The sequence below is a fragment of the Cupressus sempervirens genome, chromosome 3, assembly GCF_028749045.1.
Source record: "Cupressus sempervirens isolate cs-2001-9-10 chromosome 3, ASM2874904v1, whole genome shotgun sequence".
Taxonomy (NCBI): domain Eukaryota; kingdom Viridiplantae; phylum Streptophyta; class Pinopsida; order Cupressales; family Cupressaceae; genus Cupressus; species Cupressus sempervirens.
The window spans coordinates 499,078,754-499,105,118 of NC_143120.1; the positions used below are offsets into that span (position 1 = coordinate 499,078,754).

The window sequence follows — 26,365 nt, forward strand, 5'->3', positions numbered from 1 at the left end:
CAACATAACAAAAGCCACATATAACTTCAAAATAAAAATAAATGATATATATCTAAAGGATCACTAATGAACAAGAGAGAATCCTTTATTGTTGTTCTTCTAACCTGGCTCTGATACCATGTTAAGATTTTCCCACAAATAAATGATAAACTACAATAAGGAAGAACTAAACATATATAAAAGATACACAAAAATTACCCTAGGAAAACCCTTTCAAATTGAATGGGAAAACCCAGCCACACAAAAATTATTACTTTATTAATAATAAAATGTTCAAATGTACAATATGTTTCGCTTGATACAATATGTATAACAAATAGAGAGACTCTTCTTATTGCAATTGAAGGCCTCTTCAATTTCTCAAAACATGACTTCATTTTCAAATACACAACTTTTCGTAATTCCATGCCTCAACGAATGTCATATGACACGTCTTTATATTTAATATTACAAATATTGCCATAAATGTCCTCTTCAGCTGAAAGTGACCATAATAATAATAACGCCCATATTTTATAGAGATAAAGATCTCTATCGCAGCTACAATCTTCAACATTAATTACCACAATATAGATCATCGAATATGGAGGATGATATTTTGATGAAGCATATGATATTTAAGCAATGATGGTTGATTCTTGACATTATTATTTTTGAACTTTAATATATATTATCACAATCAAGTTTGACTAGTTTTTTTTTTTATCGGTAAATGGCCGAAGCCTAGATTAATTATCATTATTTGTTGGAATTAATTATTATTATATGTTAAGCAAAGGTAGATTCGAACCCAAGACCTCCCACATGAGAGGCTCGTAAGTTACCGTTGCATTGTAGGCTTTTGCCTAAGTTTGACTAGTATTTGACTATTGATATGACAGTGTATTTTGCTAAGTTATTTGACCATTAATGTGGTGGTGTTTTATGAATTTAATTAATGCTGAAAATATGTATATAGTTTTTATTTTTATGTCTTTGTATTGACAAACCCAACCTGTGAATATTTCCCTGGACCTGTGAAAAAACAAGCAAACTAGAACAAATAACTTAGATAAATATGCACAATGACTAAGAATGACACTCAAGAATAGGCACTTCAGATGGATTTTCTTCAAATCCAGCGGGATGCAATTAGTTTGACTGGCTGAAATTTTTCAATTTGGTCTGGCCTTCTCAGTTCCTATAGAAATTTTGCATTTTTGCAACAATCCCAGATTTCCAAATACATTGAACTCGAACGAATAAATTTTTTCCAACTTGTAAATTATGATGATGTTGCATCTAAGAGATGTTAAAAAGCGAGAGAAAAATAAACAAAAAATTAACAGTCAAAACATGTTATTCTTGTAATAAAAACAAGGAATCTATGTAACCCAATTGTATCGGAGATTTACTACCTACTATTTAACAAATTCTTCAAATCATCATTATGCAAAAGAAAAAATTCAATGAAGTGCATGGACTTTCTTTGAAGAGAGACTTTAGTGTCCTCGGTACTCAAGTTCTTTTATATTTTCAGTTCAGAGAGATGAATTCTTTGAGTTTTTCCATAATACTACGTTTAACAATACCAATTTGAAGCTAATAATACCTGAAATTTCTTTCTATAAACATCCACTGAAACTGCATGTGCCAAAATTTGATGATGTGCAGCCAAATATGGTTCTGTTGATGAATCACCAACATGGCTCATTGATCTATCAGAACATCTCCCAGGAGCAAATATACCAGTAGCATAACCATTAATTGCTGTTTGCAAAGGCTCATTGAATGTGATCCAATGCTTTACACGATCTCCAAATGCACTAAAGCAGGTTTCTGCATAGTATTTAAAGTAGTTTCTGGAAACAAAAAATGAAAGAACTCAATTAAGTTAAAATAGAGCATGAAGAGTCAAAATTTTAACAATAATCTGCCAATAAATCTATAGCCACTGTGACCTGAATTTTGACAGCCCAGAGCAATTTCCAGCATAAATTAATAATAAATAGTGAAGTGATATGCAGGAAATAGTTTTTTTTAGTACAAGCTAGAATTTGCCTCTATAATGTCCACTCTTTGAGATGGATATAGGAACTAGTCGTTATTTCTTATTCATGTGATCCCAAGACCTAACAAGGACTTAAAAAGGAGATCTCAGTGGGTCTCCATGGTGATTATGTATAAAAGCAACTTGTCTTGTTTAATGTCCCCGTGTAAATTTAACTAATTATGTGTAATTGAGCGTATGTTGAACATTCTTAAATTGAATTATACTGACCTAACTCGTGCTATAAAGGTAACAATTGTAGGTAAGTTAGAAATAAACTCTATATGTGAATTGAGAAGACCATGCTATCCTGATTATTATTCCCCGTTATGAAGATGCTGAAATGCAATAGGTTACTTAGACACCAAAATCAACAGTTTCCTTCAAGGTTTTTATAGATCCAAGCTCTTCAGCCTTTCTTGGACATGTCTGCAAGGCGCTTAAGGTTACTGATCTTTATCCTATCTTAGGACTGACCGATTGGCTGGATTTACAAAGACCTCTCCCTTATTGCATTTATTTTCTTCTTCTCAGACTTGGAAACAATAACTAGACTTGAGCTTGTATGTTTATAATAGTGCTTTGATATTTCGCTCTAATATTTTGCAGGTTATTGGTTCTATGTTTCTAAGAGACTTGGAAACTTTTCAAGGTTGGGAGTACGGTGCAGGAGCACCTAAAGTACAAGAACATGATAAGGTTAATATTCCTTATATGAGATATTTGAATCCATTTGAGTCATTTATGTTGTATTTGGGTCAAGATGTAAAGGCTATGAAGCCATTTTGTCATAAAGTGTAAAAGTTGTCAATTTGCCTTTGTTGTCCTAGTAAGGTCATGAATTGGTCAAGAGGTCAAAATGTGTTTGTAAACCAAAGGAAGAGTAAAAATATTGTAAATGGTGATTAATATTCCATCATGACATGTTTTTAAGGTTGGAACAAGGTTGTGAAGTCAAAATTTCTAAAATGTAAAAGTTGCTTAAATGTTGCAACTTTAAAACTTTGCAAAAAGTGCAAAAAGGGTTAAAGAGGGTAGTAAGTTGGTTCAAAAGTTAGTTGGGAAGTTTTCAACTATAAAAAATCCTATAAAATCATTGTAATGGTCATTCCAAATTGAATTAATGAGAATAAGTAGAAGGAATCATTTTGGAGCAATTTTGGTGTTTTCTACTATTGCTATTTTGATTGGTTTTTCTGGATTCATGTTGGTTCCAGGCCTTGTACGGCCATATAAGGTATAATCTGTGTATTTGGATAGTGGTGTAAGTTATCTTTCTTCTCTATTTGGTTTGGAGTAATTTCATTCAATATTTAGGAAGTTATGATCATTTTGGTGAAAGTTACTATTTTCAGATTTGAGAACTCTTGCAAACAGTCATGTTGCAGCATTTGGTATGAACACATATGGAGGGTTCAGGAAGTCTAAATGTATTCATTGGAAAGATATTTGAATTACCTTCCATTTAATTTTTGTTTGGGACATTTTTATGCAGATTTGTGAAAGTTATGAAGATTTGAGTGAGAACTGGTTTTTAAATGCATTCAATGGAGTTGCAAGCAAAGAGATGGGATTATATAATGATTTATGAATTGAAAAAATGAATGGCTTATAGTTTTGGAAACTAGACTCAGAAATTGATAATGTGGAATTGGTTATGTGTCTTTTGAAGTTGTTTTCTGAAAGATATTGGATGCCCTATGCAGGGTTACATATTTTACCTCTGGTTTTTGACAGATAAAATGGGTCTCGGTGCAGACAACATAAATTGTAATTGATGTATTGGATCCTACTGAGATTTGGATATGTTTTAATAAGTCTAATTTGGAACAATTCCACCAAAGGAATTTTCATGTAGACATTTAGAACCTAAGTTATGAACAATGGAATCAGCTATAGAAATCAAGATATGTAAATGGAGAAGGGTTGATATTTTTGTGTTGAAAAATATTTTGTTTTACTTCATGAGATGCCTCTAATTAATATAATTATTTAATGGATTTTGAAGGGAACAGCATGTATCCCACTGATTGGTTGATTTTTAAGATGCTCTGCATCACTCTCTCTGTCCATCTATCTGTGGATGGAATGTAGAACTAAACTTTAACTCAGTACCCATTTTCTTCCACAAAGTCTTCCAAAAATAACCAACAAACTTACTGTCTCTGTCAGAAATAATACTTCTTGGCAGTCCATGCAATCTCACAATATCTTTAAAAAAAAGTTCAGCAACATGCTTGGAATCTGATGTCTTCTTACATGGTATGAAATGAGTCATTTTAGAAAATCTATCCACCACAACAAATATAGAATCATACCCCTTCACTGTTTTAGGCAATCCAGGAACAAAATCCATACCGATGTCACTCCAAGGTTTCTCAAGAACAACAATAGGTGTATACAAACCAATATTCTAACTTACTCCTTTTGCAACTTAACAAACTCCGTAACTCTTCACAAATTTCTGAACATCCTTATAAATTTGTGGCCAATAATACTTATCCTTCAGCAAACTCAATGTCTTATCAATTCCAAAATGTTCAGCCAATTCACCACTATGTTTTTCCTTAATCAAATTAACTCTCATAGAACTTCTAGGAATACACAACTGAATACCTTTGAACAACATACCTGCTTGAATGAAATATTCATCATACTTACTCATGTGATCTATTAGATTTGGTGTTCTACATTCTCTCCACGCCTCAATATCAGAGTCAGTATCATACAACTCTTTCATTTCATCAAAACCAAGAACTTCAACCTTCATCTCAGTCAATAAAGAATGTCTTCTGCTCAATGCATCAGCAACTCTATTAGTAATTCCACTCTTATGCTTAATAACAAATGTGAAGCTCTGCAAGTACTCAACCCACTTCATGTGTTTTTGATTCAATTTATGTTGACTTTCCAAGTACTATAAAGCTTTATGATTAGTATACAACACAAACTCCTTAGGAATCAAATAATGTCTCCACTTCTTCAAGGCTTGAACAATAGCATAAAACTCTTGATTATACACATAATACTTCCTTTTAGCATCATTCAACTTTTCACTAAAGAAAGCATCAAGTTTACTTCTTGACTCAGTACAGCTCCTATTGCACTACCACTAACATCAAATTATACTTGAAATACCTTATTGAAATCAAGTAAAGCCAATACAGGTAACTCAGCAACCTTTTGTTTCAAAGTCTCAAAACTCTTATCAACTCCATGTGTCCATTTGAATTCTTTTTTATCTCCTCTCATTGTCTAAGTCATAGCATTATAAACAGAATTGAAATTCCTTATGAACTTTTTGTAGAAATTAGCCAAACCATGAAATGATCTTACCTCATCCACATTCTCATGTGTATGCAATTCCAAAATTGCTTTAACCTTCTCAAGATCCATCTTCAAACCATCAGCTAAAATCACAAATCCCAAATACACAATCTCCTCTTGCATAAAAGAACACTTTTTCAGGTTAATCATTAACTTCTCCTCCTTCAATCTTTGCAATACCTGTCCAATACGCTCAAGATGTTCTTCCTTAGTCTTACTGAATATCAGAATGTCATCCAAATAAACAATCACAAGCTTACCCAAGAATCTTTTCAGAACTTCATTCATCAACCGCATGAAAGTACTAGGTGCATTAGTCAAACCAAAAGGCATAACCAACCATTCATACAAACCATCTTTTTTCTTGAAAGCAGTTTTCCACTCATCACCTTCTCTAATTCTGATCTGATGATAGCCACTCTTTAAATCAATCTTGATAAAATATTTTGCTACACTCAAAACAATCCATTATGTCATCCATCCTCGGCATAGGAACCTATATTTCACTATGATCTTGTTAATAGCTCTGGAATCAATACACATTCTCCATTACCCATTCTTCTTAGGTCCCAATACAGCAGGTACAACACATGGAATCAAACCTTTCTGCAACAACTCATGCACTTGTCTGTTAAGTTTGTCATTCTCTGTAGGTGTCAATCGATATGGTGCTTTGTTTGGCAAACTAGCTCCAAGAATAAGATCCATACAATGACTTATACTACTCACTGGCAGTAAACCAGCAGGGATATCCTCAGCAACAATCTCTTTATATTCATTCAGCAATTTTGTAATTTCTTCTGATACTTGGTCAATACTTCCATCTGTCACTCGGTCACCACTGGCTGGCACTCGGTCACCACTGAGCTGTAGTAGGAAAAGCGCTCGTTAAAGTGGTTGTATTTGGCATTCAAAACACCATTTTTGGGGCATTCTTCATGAGGAACACCAACATGTAATGGAAAAACAAAATGTAATTGCATGTGATAGTATCACGTGCAAAGCTCTAACATGTAAGCATGTTACAAGTGCTTTAAGCCTTTAGCATTGAATAATCAAGGTTGGTTAGTTAGTTAGTTAGTTAGAGAATAAGTTAAGGTGATGAGGTTTTTCCTTTTCTTTCTCCACCTTTCCCTCTATGCTTTTCCTATATAGAGGAGGGGGGTCTCACTGTAAATAATCATCTTTTGCCAAGGCAAGAAAATTCTGCCAAATTCTATATGCAATCTAAGACATAAAGCTAACATGCAAATATGAACTGCTTTCAATAAAAGAGGAAAGTTGTTTTGAGACTTTTTGTCAGTCCAATCTATTATGTAATGACATTTTTATTGAATTTGTGAGTTGTAATACTTTGTCCAAAGGGATTTGAATTCAATTGTGCAAACTTTGAGCTACCTATTATGTTTAGAGCCAATTTGAAGTTTTGAAGATTTGTGATGCAGGAGGACAAATTGTTATAGTTGGTATTAACTGTAGTTACTTAGAACTGAAGATATTGACCTTCAATTTTAGGTGTTTTTATTAAGTCTAAGAGTATCCTGTAAGAGACTTTGTGCTTTACTAGTTATTCTACTTGAATCTGAATTTAGGATAATCGCAAAAGACTTTGGGTTCTTGTACTTATTCCACAAAAGTATAAAAAGTAAATTATTGTCTCTGGTGTTGTTCTCACATCAATTCTAACTTCATAGTTATTATCGTGTCAATATGACGCTTTTTGTTAGGTTGAAAAGTTGTGTTTGTAAGCAAATTGTTCCTGAGAAAAGAAGAGCTCCTTAAGAGAACCACCCTTTTTGTAATTTCAGTTAAGTTCTTGCTGAAGCGACCTATGGGAAAAAGGGAGCCTCCTCTATTGCTGAGAGGAGAGAGAAATCTCATGAGACATTGCCTAAAGTCACAATTTTGTAGGTATCGATGACTTACAAAAACTTTAGCCAACAGATTGTAAAATTAAAATACAAGTTTAATACACTTCTATTTAAAAATCACATTCATAGAAAATGTAAGGTCTTACACAATTTCCCGATTAAGCCATCCACCTATTGATTCATGAAGCTTCTGAGGAAGATCCCAATGGTAAAGTGTTACAGAAGGTTGAATACCTGAACATTAGAGCTCAATATAAAGATAACACTAACATTAATATGCAGAATTTAGCAGCATTGTATCAGAAAAAATTGAAAAATACCTTTTTCTAAGAGAGCATCAATAAGTTTATTGTAATATGATATCCCTTCCTGGTTTACTTCAGCTCCAAATCCATCTGTTGATATGAGATAACAAACTATTAGGGAAAAAAATTCCTAAATGACAAATCATACTAATAAAATAGAGCAGCTGTCTAATTATAACTTGGATAACAAATCCAATAAATGAATCTATCTATGAGTTCAGTATCAGATGTTTTGTTGGTTCAGGCAACTGCGTTTGATTACTGATCAAGACATACAAATAAGAACATTTCGAAACTGACCAAGAGTTTTGATTTTCAAAACATCAAAAGTTTTCATTTCAGCATCCAGTAACCACACATTAGAAAAGAAGTTAATGTTTGTTAAAACTTAAACGTAATTAAACAAAGAGCTCCTCAAATGATTTGCACATGCGCATAACATGGTATTAGTTACATTCAGTCACTTTTTCTTCTTTCTTTGTATATTAGCTTACAAACAAAGCCCATCTTATAATTTCATAAACTACACACTTATGAACATGTTTTTCTTTGAGGACCTCAAAAGTGGAATGAACGTTGACAAGCAAAATAAAAAAGCTGGCCTTTTATAAGCAACTCTATGGTAGAAATATTATGCACAGATCAAAAGAATTCCTGCCAACTGTATTTAACTTCAATTACAGAAAATGACAGAATCAAAAGAAACCATGTGAGTATGTCCAAGTCTGTCAGCCCCAAGTGGACAAACAAAATCGTTTGTATAGATTAAATTTGAAATTTCCAACCAAATTTTTAATGTTTGATATGGAGACTCGTGCCTTTACACCATGAGCAGGGGCATAAATGTCCCTTGCCCCAAATATTACCAAAACTCTTCTAGAGGTGAATCCGTGATGATTACCAGAAAACAGCACAATTGTTCCAAGAATACAGATTTTGGTGATATGTACTTCATACAAAAGCTGCTAGTAATTTTGTAAACAAGAAATCAAAAATTATAAACATTAATGAGCAGGGAGATTAAGTTTCAAAATTAAAGATAAAGCTAAGGTAATATTTATTTGAAATGACTGGATCCAACTCTGACAGGGCATCCACATAGAGTTTTGATACAAAAAAACTGTCTTTCTATAGAGATATTGTCATCTCTAAAGGTTTCCTCATGGATATATGTGTAAGGGGTGGATGATTCGCATAAGGGGAAATGCTGTCCCTCGGTTGAGACAGAGGATTTTGATCGGCTTGTCGGCTGTACGGACAATTTCTATTGCGAAGTGGGCTGGGCACTTATAACTATTATAGGGGGAAGAAGAGTACCCCGACCGTTCTGAAACGAACGTCTACGTGATTGCTTTTATTCTCCAAAGCGAAGTGTCATGGTGCAGAGATGCAAGGAGGCACACAACAGCTATCAACGAGCAGAGTGTTCAAAGATTGCAGTGTGGTGATGTGAAGCAGAGTAGTGGTAGTGAAGTGCTAAGAGCCAGTTTGACTTGGGCTCCCCAGCTGGGGGAGGCCTGGGTCCTATCCGTGTAAGTCAGCCAGAGGTCAAGAGAGATCTAGGGTTGCTTCGGCAAGTTCCAACGACACAGGGTGTTGGGGGTGTGGAATCTACGTGAAGAGCAACAGCCAAGGTTGGGTGAGGTGCATATGGTTGTGCCAGTGTTCTAAGAGTGGATGCACAACTAAGGGTGGGAACTTGTATTGGGTGCTAGGGAAAGCACTCGGGTAGTGATCAACAATATTGTTGAGCTTGATGTAACACGGGCCAAGGGCCATTTGTGACAATCAATAAAGCTACTTGTTACCCCAAAATACTGTGTTCATTGTGTATTGAGCTTTATTCCGCTGTGCAAAGATATTTTGTATTGTGCTGACCAAGTGTATGCAGGAGCTGAGCTAAGGGAGTAAGGAGACAGGCGTAGTCTGGGATCGTCCCATCTGGGGGAGATCGCCAGTGCCGCACGAGGTAAAAATCTAGCCCCGTGACAATATGAATGACTAGAACAAAATTGACTCCATGGAATGTGTTTCTCAAATATAATTAATCCAAAGCTTGAAGATTTTTTTAACAAAAGTCAAGATACAGTTTTCATCCCGAGAATAATATTTGAGGCAGACAAATTTATAGGTTTTTAATTTCCAGCTAATTCAACACAAATAATCCTCTAGGGTGGTGTAAAGGCTAGACTTGTCATTGGTTCTAATTCTACAAATTGATTTTGACTGGCAAGGTTCAAGGTTCAAGCACACACCGCACACTTTATACATTTAACCAAACTAATACCCTAAGTATTAGGAACACTCAAAGTTTGGACCAAGCTTAGAAGACACATCCTGAAATTATTTGTCTCATTGGGATGCACATCCTGTTGCTGTTCAGGTACAGTAGAAGACACATCTTGTTGTATATTAGCAGCATTTTGGACCATGAGTGCTTGATTCATCACTCCATTTAAACAAGTGGCTTGGTTATGTGCTTGGTTGCATGGATAACACCATTCATAATCCGCTACAAGATTATTTTGTGCTGGAACAATATCTCTCACTGGATTCACTGCATTTGAAGGCCTTGAATTATATGGCTGAAATGGTCTTTGATTAACATTTTGTTGTTGTCCTTGATAGTTCCCTTGGTATGGTTGTTTATTTTGTTGAAACTGTTGATTAAACCCCTGGTTTTGATAGGGCTGAGTCGCTCCTTGCTACTGTTGGTTATACCCTTGAAATGGTGTCTAGGGACCTTGGTATTGTTGTTTCTTCATGCTGGTTAACTCATTCCCCAAGGTTTGCAAAAAGTTTTTAATCTCTTGTAGCTCATTTGAAGGTCAGGCAATAGCGTTTGTTTGACTTCCTGCTGATTCTATAGCTGGAACAACAAGTATTGCAGCAAGAGGGGGTATATGTAATGGCATATTTGGATGTATATCCGGAAAGTATGGCATAGGAGGTCTAGGGGCTATCTTTTCTGCTTGAATAAGGCTATTTTCTGCTCTAATAGTTATACTATAAGCTTGAGGTAATGATTGACCCCCCATGGATTGTATCATTATAGATATATCAATATTAAGGCTTCTCAAGTAATATAGAAATGTGTGATCAACAGAAGGTCTTACCGCAGCAGGTATCCTATTCCAGATTTTTTGGAATCGGATATTGAAATCTGTCATTTGCTCTTAAGGAGCTCTCTTGATGGTAATCAATGGTTCTACCAGTGATAGATGATTTGACTTTTCTTCAAAACCTTGTAAATGCATCACCCAACTCGTCTCAAGTTGATATAGAAGCCACTGGAAGGATTCTAAACCATTCTAACGCCTTCTTCTTAAATGATGCAGCCAATAATCTCACAACCACATTCTCTTGAGTCACATGGTGAACATTACATAATGCTGCCATATCTCTTATGTGTTCAAAAGGCGCGAATCATCCTTCTCCTGTGAACTTCGGCAGTCCTTTCAAGGTTGCTAGTGGTATATCATCGTGATGTTGAAGATTCAGAGGGCTAAATTGATTGAAAGGTACACAAGAAAAAGCTATCGATACGACCACAATATGAGATTGCGTTGGTATATTCACTAAAACCGAGCTTATACTTGTTGATATAGTACTTGAAAGTGATCAAAAAGTACTTGTACCTGCAGTACCAAAATTATCTTTGTTGTTCGGGAAGCTGATATTTCTAGAAATAACAACTGATGGCTCTTCTCTAATAGTTGGTGATGTTGAATGTCTCACAAGACGTTCACTATGCAAAGATCTTCCTCCACTAACAAATACTTTTGGAGGAGTTGTTTGAACCCTTTATGCACAAGGAGTTTGATCAAGAGTCCTTCCTTTCCTCTTGGGTGTTGACAGCTGCAAATACTCAAAAGACTTTGAGCTTCTTGTTTCCACCTTTTTCATATAAACTTTTGCATTGGTCACTTTCCTTCACAAATGGAATCGCCAGATACGCTCAAACTTAACTTCTTCAAAGTTGTAAACTTGTTGTAGCATATCAAAACAACAACTGATGAAAATTTTGACTTTGTCCCACTAGGCGTGTCAAAACTATTAAACCCTGAAATTTGCACCCAACTAGATTCACTGAAAAGAACTGGAAATTTCAAGTAACATTGAACCACTCATAGGTAGTGGGATTTTCCTATGAAACTGAGTGGATCTCCGGGGTATAGGTCGGCTCCTTGTGATAATCACCTAAGCTCTTGCAAGTAAAATGAACTGAACTTGATAGGAAAAGGGAGGAAGATGCAAAAAATAAAACCTTAAAACTAGACCTAGCTAATAGGTGATACACCAAAAACTTATTGATACAAAAAATATGACTGCTAACAAACAGTGAAACTTCCCTTGTTGATCAACACTTCGATCCTATACTTGTTTGCATCAATATTTAATAATAAGGTCTTGACAATGAGAGTTAAGGAAAATGAAGACATTCACATAACAATCCCAAAAACAGAAGACACAAATTATAACTTGCAAACAAAGTACAAATTGCAACTAGGTGATGACTGAGACAGAATGATAAAGAATCTTGAAATTCACTTTGCACTTCATCAATCAAATATTTTAATACACAGAACAAAAGGAAATAAGGCTATATTTCAAGAAGCAAATTGTCGCAAGATGATCAATCCACATATCAAGTATCCCAAAACTGAATTACAAAGTACATAGAAAATACATCAAGGACACAAGACTGTCACAAAATTCTCCTCTACATAATCAAAACTCCCTCTACAATCATAGTCCAATAGACTAAGTACAAACCCCTTGGGGTTGAATCTATGAAAGAAGGCTCCAAAAAGGGAGTCAATACTCATCAAAACTGATGACAACTGACTGATAAACTACACTAAGTCATAAAAGAACATATGACTCACTCCTAACTGCCCACGAAACACTCCAACTGGCCCAAAAGACCTCCAAACAGACTAGACAAAGTCAAATCCGGCCCAAACTGATTCCTATATTCATTCCTTACAACTCCAACTAATTCAAATGCCCAGTCAAAACATAATGATTTAATCTGTCACTCTAGACACATGTAACATTTAGACTTAAAGCCAAGACACAAGGAACAAAGAATAAAAATCAACCCATGTGACTGGGAATTTTCCTTTCAAAATTTTAATAAAAATAAGAGATAGTTTATAAAAACACTATCATAAATTTTTAGTTTACAAATAATTATGTAAAGAACATAACAATATAGGAACACCTAACCCACAAACCTAAAGAAGCATATAACTATGAGATAACCCCATAATACATTTACTTATCACCACAAATGGGAAATAAACCCCATGAAAGGTTTGTAGATTTCAAAAATATATGAAAAGAAACTTAAAAAGGTATATACGTTTTCCAACCCGAAAGATCATTTCATTTTTGCATCACATCCTTCTGGAAAGTTTGAGAAGAATGGAATGCATAGGGTTTAAGCATTTTTCCTGATTGCATGTAATTTCTTGAGCATATTTTGACATTTCAGCTGCTATCTCCTGTAGCTTTCTTGTTCGTTTGGTCTCTCCAATCTACTATTCAATCTTTCTTCATCTCTTCCAAAGATCTGGGATATCCTTTGCTCGAGTATATGCCTCAAACTGGAATTTTTTTCTTTGTTTACCCATACTGCTTGTTGTTTTTGGGAAGTCTAAATCTAGAGAATATTAGCAACCTTGAGTTTGTTTCTGAGACAAATAGCGGACTTCTGGATTTTCGTGTTGAAAATGATAGCTTCTTTGGCGGTTGCCTGTGCTAGGATCTATAAGAGAATATCTAGAAAAAACCACCAATAATGAGAAGTTGTGTAGAATCTACTTGGGCTGCCATGAAAGATCTAAGGTAATCTATTATGAGTTGGCTATGAAAATTGAATTTACAACTTTTCACTATTGTTTCAACAAACCATTTTGTACATAACACTTAGTGAGTAATCTTTTCCATCTATCCTCGCAGCATTTTGATGGCTGAATCTGGAGTTTTAATTGGAGTAGCCATTACTTGTCAGTATATCTTTTCTTGTTTCATCTAAGCCACGAAGAATGAGGTCTTTGGAGAATGTTTTCTTTGTTTGCTCTGTATTATATTGCCACCATTGGAGAGTTGTTGCTGGGACTGCTCTGTCTTTTGAACTCCTTTGTACATGCTTAAAGCCGCCATCGAGTCTGTATTTCCAAGTCGGATCTGGAGTCTTCACATGTTTTAGTTTGTTGATGCTCATGGCTGGGTATATTTCTGTCTTTTTTGGCTGTTGGGGCCGTGATTCTTCATCCTGGTTCTCATACTTGATTATGGACTCATGGGTGTTTGCTGGAACCGTTATTTTTAAGATCTCTCACATCTCCTCCAAAGCTTCTCTTTTTTTAATCTATTGTTTACTTTGCTATAATTTTTAAGAAAATCATTGTTATTGTGGCCATGAGTTGTGAGCCTCCATATCCAAAAGAAAGCTTATTGTTTTTCTCTACAGCCGGCTCCCATGGCACATTCACATTTTCTGTCATTTTTCTCAGCAAGATCTGGAGAAATATAATGCTTATCTAAGGTTTCATAGGCCTTATTTTCTGAATTTAAGAGTCGTAAGAGTTCCTTTGATTGTGTAAAAATATGACTGGGATTGCTGCTCATGGGTGGGCATATTCGTATGATTAGATGTTTTGATGCAAACATGCCTTGTCTCGCTGACATTCTCGGTGCTTCACTTCTTCTATAGCTACAAAACATCATTTCTGAAGTTTTTCCTATGGTGACCATGATGGAATCTGTACAAAACCTTAGCCATGATTTCATATTTTTACCTTCTGCTTTTTTTGTATTTTTATCCATAGGCCATTTCCATGAAATGGGTAATTACTGGAACAGTTTTAAATATCTTCTTTTCCATACTGTTTCCTTAAGTAATTCTGAAACTTCATTTTTCCTTTCCCTGATATATTCTAAAAATGCACTTTGTAGCAAAATAAGCATGTTGAGGATATACTGACTTTGCCTAGAAAGTTCATTTCTCCTGCTGAAAACTTTGGCTCTTCACTCTTTTCACATTTACTGAAAGCATTATAAGTGAATGACTGATCGCATTTTTCTGATCTAATAGTGAAATGCCTTTGTGATTATTGCTTTGCATTACATTCATATTCATGGACACACTCTTCTGCTATGGTTCTTCTTATCCTCGGAATGTATAAGATGTTTGTTTGCTTTCAGCATTATGAATTTATATTTGTCTGAACTGAATGTAAAGCTCTTCTCATGATGTTTGTCTTTTATCAATAGAAAATGCATTCCTTTGTATGCCATTACTGTTATCACACTTGCTTGCATATATTAAAGTAAAAGGTTTCAAAATTGTTAGTAATGCCCCTTTAATACTTTTGTTCTTTTGTTTACTTGTCTTGATCAGCTTTATAGGTCTTGTTTCTAGTGGGTACGCCAGGCTCAATAACCCTTGTGGGAGCCTACTGTATATCCATATATCCGTTAGAAATAGGACGTTATACAAAAACAAACATGTTAGTAGTAAAGCACTTCAGTGTGATTATTTTCCTTTCTCTGCTAACAGATATTTTTGTTTTGTGAAAATGAATGGCGTGATAGGAATATGAATGAGGCGAAAAGAGAAACTTTGCATTGCTTAGATCCATTGGATCTAACAAATTTTAAAATGAATGCAAGGTTCAAATGCGTGGATGGAACGCGGCTTGAGGTAGCAGATGGTTAGAAGCAGATGGACGCATTCAACCAGTCATTACAAGTAATGACTGGTGCCCATGACTTTCTACTCTTTCTTTTCTCTTTATGTTATTTACTTTTGTAGAGTAGGAATATATATCAGCAACTTAGGGACTACTCTCACGGTCACTTGTGTGAGAGAATTTTACTTTCAGCATTCTCAACATTCCTTGATTATTACAATTCTTTTGTAAATATCAGTTGTATATTCAAGATGAATAATACAAGGACATTTACTATTATTTTGGCACATAATGGACATGATCTCAATATGCATGAACTGAATTAAGACATAAAATGTTTATGTAATTGTATGAAACCTTTGCAATCAAAAATAAATTTCAGCATGTGTAGAAATTTAGTTACAGTTATATTTTCAAGTTACTTTATCATCTTAAAGTAAATATAGTGCACTTTATGTTATATCTTTAAGTTGAGTTATTTTTTAATTTTTCACTAAAGTGACTATTTTTTATTTTTATTTTTTGGATTAGTAAACGGCCGAAGCCTAGATTAATTATTATTTGTTGTAATTAATTATTTGTATGTATTAAGCGGATTTGAACCCAAGACCTCCCACGAGAGGCTCACAAGTTACTGTTGTGTTGTAGGCTCTTGCCTGACTTAAGTGACCATATTAACTATATAGTTTGATTTAATTTTTTATTTTTAAATCAAATGCTCTAGCAAATCTTACTTTTAGAATGATAATTGCACATTATATTTTAAATATGATAGTGTAAATGTTATTTATGACCCATTTAAGTAATTTTTCATCAAAAATTAAATTGCCATGTGCTTATTTAAGTCACTTAAGTTATGCATCTCATTCTCTAGACCCAATTACATATTTTAAAAACATGCAAATGCATTTGGAGAACGAGCTTTTGAACTAAAGGCATGTAAATGCCTCTTATTCAAAATATGCAATGACCTCTCAAGAATGAGTTACACATAAAGCACATTTTCAAAATATCCAGATGCACTCCAAGAGTGTGTCCAACATGGGAAAGCACATATGCATGTTTTAAAATATGCATATGCATCTTGAGAACCCGTTTTTGCTCAAGATGCATATTTTTAAAATATGTATATGCACTCCAAGAGTATGTTTTGACATGGAAAGGTCAAATGCATATTTTTAAATATGTAATAGCACCTTAAGAGTGTGTTTTGACATTAAATCCATGCAATTCCCTCTTGAGAACCCGTTTTTCTTCTATGGGCCAAAAATACCCACGCATGTTCTTCCCAAGAACACGTTTTTGCATAGAAGTCTCAGATTTTTCCATGAAATGTCTTCAAATCTTCTCCTCTAGGGACGTTTTGCAAATCCAAGCTTTCCTGCGCCAAAAACATAGAAATTCTTTCCAAAAATTGTTATTTTCTATGCCCTTTTGGATCCTCTTTTTTGAGAAAATGTTCTGATTTGAAGGATTTTTTGTCATGTTTTGGAGCCAAGAAGAGGCGTTTTGGAGTTTTAATCCATATCTTTGTTATTGGAAAACACGTTTTTGCCTTTCAATGCCAAAAAATAACTCATGTAATGGTAGTTTGAAACCACCTTTTTGGTGAAAAACATCCCATTATCTTGCATTGAATAAAAACGATGGAATTGGGAGAGGTTTTAAGGCACATTTTGGGCATTCATATCCAAAAATGTCTCATTAGATGCTCATTTCGAATTCATCATTGCAAGATTGAAGAGGTCCAAGTTTGTTTGAGAATTTATCAACATTGGAGTTTCTTTCTCCTTCATTTTTGGCACGCAATCAACAAGTAAATGGACATTTTCCTTCTTGCTAATTAAATTCATGCTTATCTTGTTCATTTTATGCATGTTTTGGCTTGATGCTTCACACAAGTTGATTTAGATGCCATGAAAAGTGCATTTTCCCTTTTAAAATGATGAAATGGTTCATTTCCATGCTTTTGGTTTTTTCCTCAACTCCAAATTCGAATTTGCTTATTGAAGTAGATGCTTGTTGACATCTTTGAGTATTTTGCCAAAGGTACCTTTTTCTTTTGTGTTTTGTTTGTTTGCATTCCGATTTTTCTTCATTTTGAAGAAGTTGCAAGTTCTTTCCCACAAACAAGAAAATCTTTGCATTCCATGTCATAACGCCTCACATCTCATTTTTCACATGCGATTACATGTATTTTCATCCATCATCCGCACGTACATGTAATCTCATTCTCAATTTCCATTTTCACGCATCTCACTCTCCGCACCTAATCACACGTCACGAATACATGAAATTTTTTTTGAATGTAATTGAATCTTGAGAACCCGTTTTTGACTAAAAGTCACTTTTATAAGGTCAAAAAATGTCATGTGCATACATTCCCATTTATTTGGACTTCATCTTTCCTCAAAGACATCTATAAGGGCTCACTTTGCCTCACTTTCTCAAGGCACATTGCATCCATTCCTTTCATATGCAATTACATGTAAGCTCATCTTCCATCCACATTTGTATGTCATCTCACTTTCCGTTCCTCATTACATGTTACATATACATGAAATCCACTTTCTATGCAATAACAGCTTGAGAACCCATTTTCACGCATTTCTATGCATTCCACTTTCATGTCTCAAACATATTCCTCACTTTTCATTCCTACTTCATAAATCGTTTTCCATCTTTTGCATATGATAATGTCTCTTTTTGATATCATCTCATTGGATCCTTGAAGTGTCTGAACCATACTTCGAATCAACCTTTATGGCAATATCCTCTGATGATGTGTTCACATTTTCAAATTTTTGTGTTGTAGCACAAGCATAAGAGATGCCCTCAAAGTCAAAATCTAAAGGCAAAATGAAATACCAATTTGATAAAAAGTTGGCTCATGTAGCTCAATCTCACGTCACATTCACTCTTGTCAATGTGTCAGATACAAAGATTAGACATGTGGACATGATTGCTTTCCTGCGAAGGGTAGAAGCTCCCATTAGTCATGAAATGAAACGCATCAAAAGAAGTAATATTCACTTGGTGTCCACGTTTCCCATGGCTGCCCTAGAACTAGATTTTGTTCTTGGATGTGCGAAACATTTCAATCCAAAGTCAAAGACGATCAAGGATGATGATGGTAATGTTATTATTAGCCTTGATCTTGAAGTTATTTAGCAGATTTTTAAAGTACCGCAGGATGCAAAGTGTGTGGATCTGACCAAAGAGTCATCTTTGGAGATATGGAATGATAATAAGGGAAATTATCAAAAGAATGTAAATTCATATTGGTTGGATTCCAAGATAAACAACTTCTCAAGATGGCCAAAAACCATTCATAGATCTAATTTCAAGTCAGAATACAAAGACCTTATTATCCTTCTCAGGAGGATATGTGGTCTCAAAGACTCCAGTGATTTTGAACCATGGATGTACAAGTTCATTTTCCAAATCATGGTTAATAAGGAACATATCTTTTGGGGAGAACTAATTAGCACTGCACTTTGTCAGCAATTGCTCAATGTAGGGACTTCAGTACCTTTCTACATGTATTCCTACCTTGTTTATATTGTTGTTGCCATGGGATCTTTTTCTGGACTCGCAACCAAAGGAGGTCATCTTCAAATTCCAATTTGGGAATACTATGATCAGATTACTCTGACTAATAGTAAGTATCATTACATAAGAGTTTAGGATGCATCCTTTGGGCATTTTCAATGTCTATTTGATAGATAATTGTCCGTTAAAAGGGTATCTGATGAAGCTTTTGGAGAAGGTAAATCATTATGGTTGTATCTTTATTCAGTTTTCAACCTTTACCTACTTGAGGGTTGAGTACTTTAAAGGAGAGCCATATACCTTACCTAGGTATGCTGCTAATAGGATCATTTTGATGGAATTGGCTAGACAACTTATGGAAGTTCAATTTGATCAACATGCTCTGCATAGACTAGGTTTTTGGATTTCTTCTACCAAACCCCTAGTAATTGGTAATTATATGATCAATTCTGTATACAAAGAAAAAGTCATGGAAGCAGAACTTCATTTGATCACATTGAAGAAATTCAAAGCCAAATTTGACTTTGATTACAGATAAATGAATTCTCAAATCAAGAGGGTCTTTACTCATGTTTATCGTATCAAAGATGTTTGGATCGATATGCGATCAGAATTGGATATAATGAGAATGGACTACTACAGATTGACTTTGCAACAGATCATTGATCTTAACATGGTCGAGATCCCGTCTGATTTCGAGATTGAAGATGATGGTAATAATCTTGATCTGGAATATCATCAAGTTGGTTTTGATAAATGATGCTCTTTCCCTATTCAATGGCAGCAAAAAGAGAGCACATCTATCCTTGATCGATTTCAATCCATTTAGGCAAACACCAACGAGTGGAAGTTTTAGTCCTCCTGGAAGGAAGTCACAGTTAGAGATCACAGGTAAAGATGGTGCTTCTTCTTCTAATGTAAAGAAATCTCTCATATTCAAGTTCAAGGGTGGAAAGGGACTTAAAACATCTCAAACCCTTGAACCAGTTCAAGAGTCAGAATAAGAGTTAGAGGAAGAATCAAATGAAGAACTTGACAAAGCAAATGAGGAAGAAGAACTCATGATCATATCTCCCCCAAGACCTGCACAAACTCATGAACCATCTATGCGGGAAGCACCTTTTCTGGGTGTGATAGATGATGATGTGGATTCTTTTTCTATTGTTTTCACACTGTCCATCCCGACTTAAAAAATCAATACATTGGCTCTTCCTATATCTTCAATAGCTACTCCCATTTTAACAAATGAAAAATATGAACATTTGGGAAATGTGTTCAAGGATTTTCCAACTCTCACAAATGGTCAAGTTTCTCAACTTGATACATCCTTAACAGGTTTTGAGTTGTTCATGATAGAATCCTTTTGTCATGCACCTATGAATTCAGCTGTGCAAACTGGATCTTGCTCGGTCACCATGGAAATACAATCAGGATCGATGCCAATGGTCTCCATTGTACCTAATTCCACACATGAAAGTTTCAGCTTGCCTTCATGGTAGAGTAAGATTACAATGAAAAGAAGAAAGGTTGTCGTACCCCCAAATGATGTTCCTATTAAGAAAACTAAGTCCAAATCTTTGAAAGATAAGATTGTTTCAAGGATCTTAGTTGATTTAGATAAAACCAAGTTTGTAGAAGTTGTTGAGGCACTAGCGAACAAGCTTGTTGAAGAGCTTACCCATTCTGATTACAAGTTCACCAAGGTAGAGATTGGAAAGCAATCACGATTGAGTTGTTTACAGGATGCTCTAGATGCACTTGTCAATGTATCAAAGAGCAACCATAAATTATGGGAAAAGAAAAATCAGCTCAAGCATGACGTTGTTCTCTTAAATGAAGTTATCCGGCAAAAATCTTCGCAAAATGTTGTTGTTGTGTCTCAGACATCCAAGGAAAGAAAGCTAGTAGACATTAATTCTTGGATAGGAGAAGTCATTTCTGAAGGAGTTCAAGCTATTACATATACAGTTAAAGTCCTTAGGCATATCAAAGACATGGATGAAATGGAACAAAATTTGATTACTTCTTTGACTCAAGAAGCTGACACTTTGAAAGGGATTCTTAATGACTGGGATGAAATTGCTAAGTCTGATATGGATGTCATGGTTACATGTGGCATTCTCCCATCTTGTGAAATGTTCTTCAAATATCAAGGAATTATGGGTTACAAAGAAGAAATGTTGAGAAATTAATAACAAAGTTGCAGACAACCCTTGGAAATTGCCAAGCAATAGAAACAGGGATCACGTGTGACTTAGAGAAAATGGGATGTTAGATTCTTGATGGACATGGTAATCTGATTACAATTGAAAGGATGACTTCAAAATATACAATCAGAGTCAATGCCGATTTAGATTCTGAGGATTTTGGTTCTCACACAATGAACAAATTTGCCTCATATAAATCTATGGAAAAACACTTGCAAGATTCTCTAGTAGCAAATTCCAAGGTTGTGCAATTAGCATATGCAGATGTAGTAAAAATAGTGGCAATATCAAAGACAAAGGAGATTTTTAATCTTCCTACATTGAGTGATGCTATCATCAAATTCAAGGCACTAAAGAACAATTTTTAAGATTGATATTTTGTTTTTCTATTTGTAGATCAAATAGGATGCATTGCATGAAATTATGTAATTACATGTAATGTGAATTGGATGTATAGTTGCATGTAATCCAATAATTTAGACTCAGTCGAAGTTGGTTGAGTTGCTCCTATTTTTTCCTCCATCTTTTTCTCAAATCCTATGCCTATATAAAGGAGTGTTCTCTTATTGTAAAATCTATCTTTTATTGTATACAATAAAGCTTTGGGGAAATTATGCCACCAAAACTTTGATTGTGTAGCATCGGTTTGATAGAAAAGTGAATACAAAGGAGCAATTGAAATTAAACTTTGATTGAATACAATTGTTACTTGTGTGAATTAGAAGTTTTGTCTGTGATTTGCATATGTTATCTTTGATTCATGTGATCTTGTGTTCTTGATAATTGAGTGTAAAATGAGTTAAGAAGCAATTGGAGCCACTGGGAGCAATTGTAGAGATATATAGGTTAGAAGCTTTGTGTGTAGCTTATATCTCTTTCTTGATTCACAAAATAATTAGGATATCTTTAGTTCTAGAAGTCTTTGTGCCCCAATAGTCAAGTTTATTCATATAGAATTACGACCAGACTTAGAGCCAAATCGGTACACTTTCGGCTAGCCTTTAAGATAGTGTTGATTTATTAGTATCACCATTTGCAACTTTTAGATAGAAGTGTAGTTAGAGATTTCACCTTGCTCATGACTCGCTCCACAGGTAAGTGGATTATTTCCTAAAAGTTAAGAGGAAAGAATATTGGTAACATCCCTTTATAGAATCTCTCAACTTCTTGCTTAACTTGAATTGATCCAAGGAATGGTGAGAAGGGGGAGCCTTCCCTTTAAGGTAGGAGAGACTCTGTCTCACATGCTCTGGCTGGTCATCCTATTTTGCGACCAGATTTTATCCAAAATTTTTGGTTGCAAAATATCCACCCAACGGGCATAAAGTGGATCACATGGAAAGGGCCCTGTTGTGTGGATATTTTGCAACCGACAGTTTTGGGTAAAAATTCAGTCGCAAAATAGGATGACCAACCATAGTGTGTGAGACAGAGTCTCTCCTGCCTTAAAGGGAAGGCTCCCCCTTCTCACCATTCCTTGGATCAACTCAAGGTAAGCAAGAAGTCGAGAGATCTTAAACAGGGTGTTACTAATATCCTTTCTTCTTAACTTTCAAGAAAGGATCCACTTACTCGTAGAACAAATAATGCGCAAGGTAAATCTCTAACTACACTTCTATCAAAAGCTGGAAACAGTGATACCGATAAATCTTCACTAACTCAAAGGCTAGCTAAAACATACCGGTTTGGCTCTAAGTCCAGTCGTACTTCTATATGGTAAAAGTTTTACAATTAAAGCACAAAGACTCCTAAAAGTAAGAAAAATCTAACTATTTTGCGAATTAAGATGAAAATACAAGCCACAGACAAAGCTTCTAGCTATGGATTTTCACAATTGTTCCTGGTCAAAGCTCAGGCTTCAATTGTTTCTTAACTCTCTATGCTCTTTTATTGAACACACAATAATAACATGAATCAAGACAATAGGCACAAATTATAGTCAAAGCTTCCAATTTGTTCTATCACAATTGCTTCCATTCAAAGCTTCGAATCCAATTGCTTCTTTTATTCATTTTTCTCCCAAATTCATACTACACAATCAAAGTTATGCTTGCACAAATGTGGCAGAGCTTTCTTGCATACAATAAAAGATAATTTTACAATGAGGGGGCACTCCTTTATATAGGCAAAGAAGTTGAGAAGAAGGGAGAGGAAAAAGTGGGAGCAACTCAACCAACTTTGACCAAGTCTAACTAGAAGAGAAAATATAGAGTTACATGCAACTGCACGTGCAACTCACATTACATCTTTTACATACACATGTAACTCGCATTACATGTAATTACACTTTTTCATATAATGCATCTTCTCCAACTACAAACATGAAAGAAGAAGAAAGAAGACGGAAGAGAAAAGAACAATTCTGAAAGGCCTTGTACTTGACGATGCAATCCTAGATGATAACAGGATTGGGAGTTCTTATACTTTGTATTGCTGCATTCACGTTGATAACCATAGTGTTGTGTCTTTTGACAACCTCTAGCTCTCTTTGATGAATTGTCCATTATCATGTGGAAACTTGACGTGATCCATCTTTTCTCGCTCAAGTTGTCGTGAATTCTCCTTTGTAGATCAGCACATATTGGAGTCTGTGACAATTTGAAAACCTTTTTGACGATGTTCGGATGTACACTCGAAACAACTTTCCATCAGCACTTTTAACTCCCTTTTTTTTTTTTGGTTGAAGTAAAGTGCTTGGCGCATGGAAATGCGTGTAAATGGAGATTGCCGATTTTCAAAAAGTGACTTGGGCTTTCAAGATGTCACTGCACAGAAAATGGATTATATGTAAATGCAACATGTAACGGAAGGTGGAGAGTGAAATGAGATGCAAGTGTGAGAAAACGATACGCTTTACATGCATATGCGGATGAAGGCTAAGATGGAAAGCATGGAAAGATACGGAAACATGTATTTGCTCATGGAGGTGTGAATGCATATGGAGAGGAGAAATGACATCTTTTTGACTTTACAAACAGTGACTTTTAGTCAAAATTGGACCTTTTAGATGCAATTACACATAAGACATTTCGTGTAATCGTGTCGTGCGAATGAAAGTGAAAAATGAGATGGATGAAAATGGAAGTGGAAAATGGGATTACATGCATGTGTGAATGGCAAATGAGGTGAAAAACATGTAATCACATTTGTCGGATGAGATGTGAGGTGTAATGACATGGAAATGGAATGTGAAAAATGATAACGCTTTCGCATGTAATGAAAGAAAAACAAGTTTTTGGAAAAAAACTTGCAACTTCTCCAAATGGAGAAAAACCGATAAACAAAAACACAAAACCAAAACAAAAGAAAAACAACATACCTTTGAAAACAACTCAAAACATGCCAAGATGCAATGCACTCCAAAGATGAAATTCGAATTTGGAACTTGGGGAAGAACCAAAAACATCAAAATGAAGGAGAAATTCATATTTTAAAGGAAAAATGCACATTCTAAGGCAAAGATTCTTACAAATGGCATCCATTCAATGATTTCATGCATAAAATCAGCAAAGATAAGCATGAATTTAAATGCATGAAAGAAGAGGTCCACTTACATGAAGATTAAGTGCCAAAAATGAAAGAGAAAGAGCTAAAATAGCAAGTTTTATAGTCTTAAGACCAATTCTCTCTTAAATCCAGATTTTCAAACAACCTTTTGACTTTTTCTGCACTTGCATGTAATGGACATTCAATGGTCGGATTTGACATAAAAGTACCAAATAAATGGTCTCCAAAAACAATATTATCCATTTAAAACTCAAAAACAATCCTTTTTGATCAAAGGTATGGGCTGGAGATGCATTTTTTTGAGTTTTTTGAACAAAAATATGACGTTTTTATTCAAAAATCTGGGCCGTTTTTGCAAAAACGTGGCCAAAAACTGCATGTTTTTGAGTCATTTTTGGCTTGTGAATGCAAAAAGGACTTTCCCAAATGGATATACATGGATCCAAATGCAAAAAAGTTGTTTTAAAACACAAAAAAGTGGATTAAAACCCCAATTTTCAGGGCATTCTTAGCAAAAATGTATTTCTCCAAGCAAAAACAATTTGGTGTTTTAACACGAAAATAATGATCACAATGTAATGGAATCAACAAATAAGGTCAAAACGATTTGATTCCAAACAAAAACATGTTCCAAATTTGAAGATTTATGGAGTTTTTGTGCAAAATTGTGCCCTAGCTTTTGGGAGTTTTGAACACATTTTTGGGTGCAATAAACTGATTTTTGATGAGGTCCAAAACATTTTGAATGCAACTGATTTCATCCAAATCCATGGAGAAAATTAAAAGTTATGATCAAAATAGGAGGTTTTTGGAGCAAGAACATGTTTTCTTCACATAATAAGACATTTTTATGTTCATTACATATTTTAAAACATGTAATAACACAAAATCGGACCTTTTAGAGTTCAATGCATGTTTTAAAATGTCTTTGATCATAATCTCACTTTTTGAAGCCCATTACATATTTTAAAATGTGCAAGTCTCCAAAATCTCACTTTTTGGAGTCACTTACATATTTTAAAATGTCTCACCTTTTTGATGCACAAGCATAAAAACTCAAATTTTCATGTCATTGCATCAAAAAGGTCCACTTTTACAAGCTTTTGATGTAATGGCATGAAAAGTATCCTCAAAGTGAATTTTTAGGTGCAATAGCATGACAAGTTTCCACTTTTTATAGATTTTTATATGCATTTGCACATTAAAAGTCCACTTTGAGGCATTTAAGTTATGTATTTCACTTATTTTTATAAAAAAGTCAACAATATGGGTCAAAAATAACATTTATGCATCATATTAATCAATATAATACATAAACATTATATTAAAGTGACATTTATATAAGTATTTGATTTAAAAATCAAAAATTTAAAAAGTAACTATATAGTTCTATAGTCACTTTAAGTGAAAAATTAAAAAGTAACTCAACTTAAAATTATAACATAAAATGCACTATAGTCATTTTAAGTTATAAATTTAAATGAAAAGTAACTTCAAAACATAACAAAAAGTGAGTAAAATATTATATTTTCAAAAAGTGAATGTCAAAATGAAAATATAACATCATATTTTTAATTCGTGCTATTGCACTTAAATGTCCACTTTTGAGGCACTAAAATGACCATATCTCTTGACTGACAACTCCGATTGACCTCTAGGTTAGATCGAATTGAAAGGGAAAATGAAAGATGACTTGAGCAAAACCAAAGGACTAAAAACAAACAAACGCAAACTCAAAAGCAAAAAATGGACCTTGAAGGCTTCAAAAATCAAGCAAAGACTCGACAAAAAGAAAAACAAAAAAGACTTGACGAAGGCCTTCAATAAGAAGATTCATTGTATCAATTGGTACCGATTGGTTGAT

At 34.6% G+C, this 26,365-nt stretch overlaps 1 protein-coding gene across 2 annotated transcripts in view; it reads right to left on the minus strand.

Annotated features, from left to right (window-relative positions):
• The window catches only part of BGLU42 (beta glucosidase 42), a 139,688-nt gene that overhangs the window by 42,346 nt on the left and 70,977 nt on the right, over positions 1-26,365 (minus strand). For both annotated transcript variants that reach the window (XM_089820545.1, XM_089820546.1), the window contains exons 5-7: positions 7,548-7,622; positions 7,374-7,461; positions 1,592-1,841 (exon numbers count right to left, since the gene is read on the minus strand). In XM_089820545.1, the coding sequence (XP_089676671.1) occupies positions 1,592-1,841; positions 7,374-7,461; positions 7,548-7,622 (413 nt within the window). The remainder of the gene's footprint in view (positions 1-1,591; positions 1,842-7,373; positions 7,462-7,547; positions 7,623-26,365) is intronic.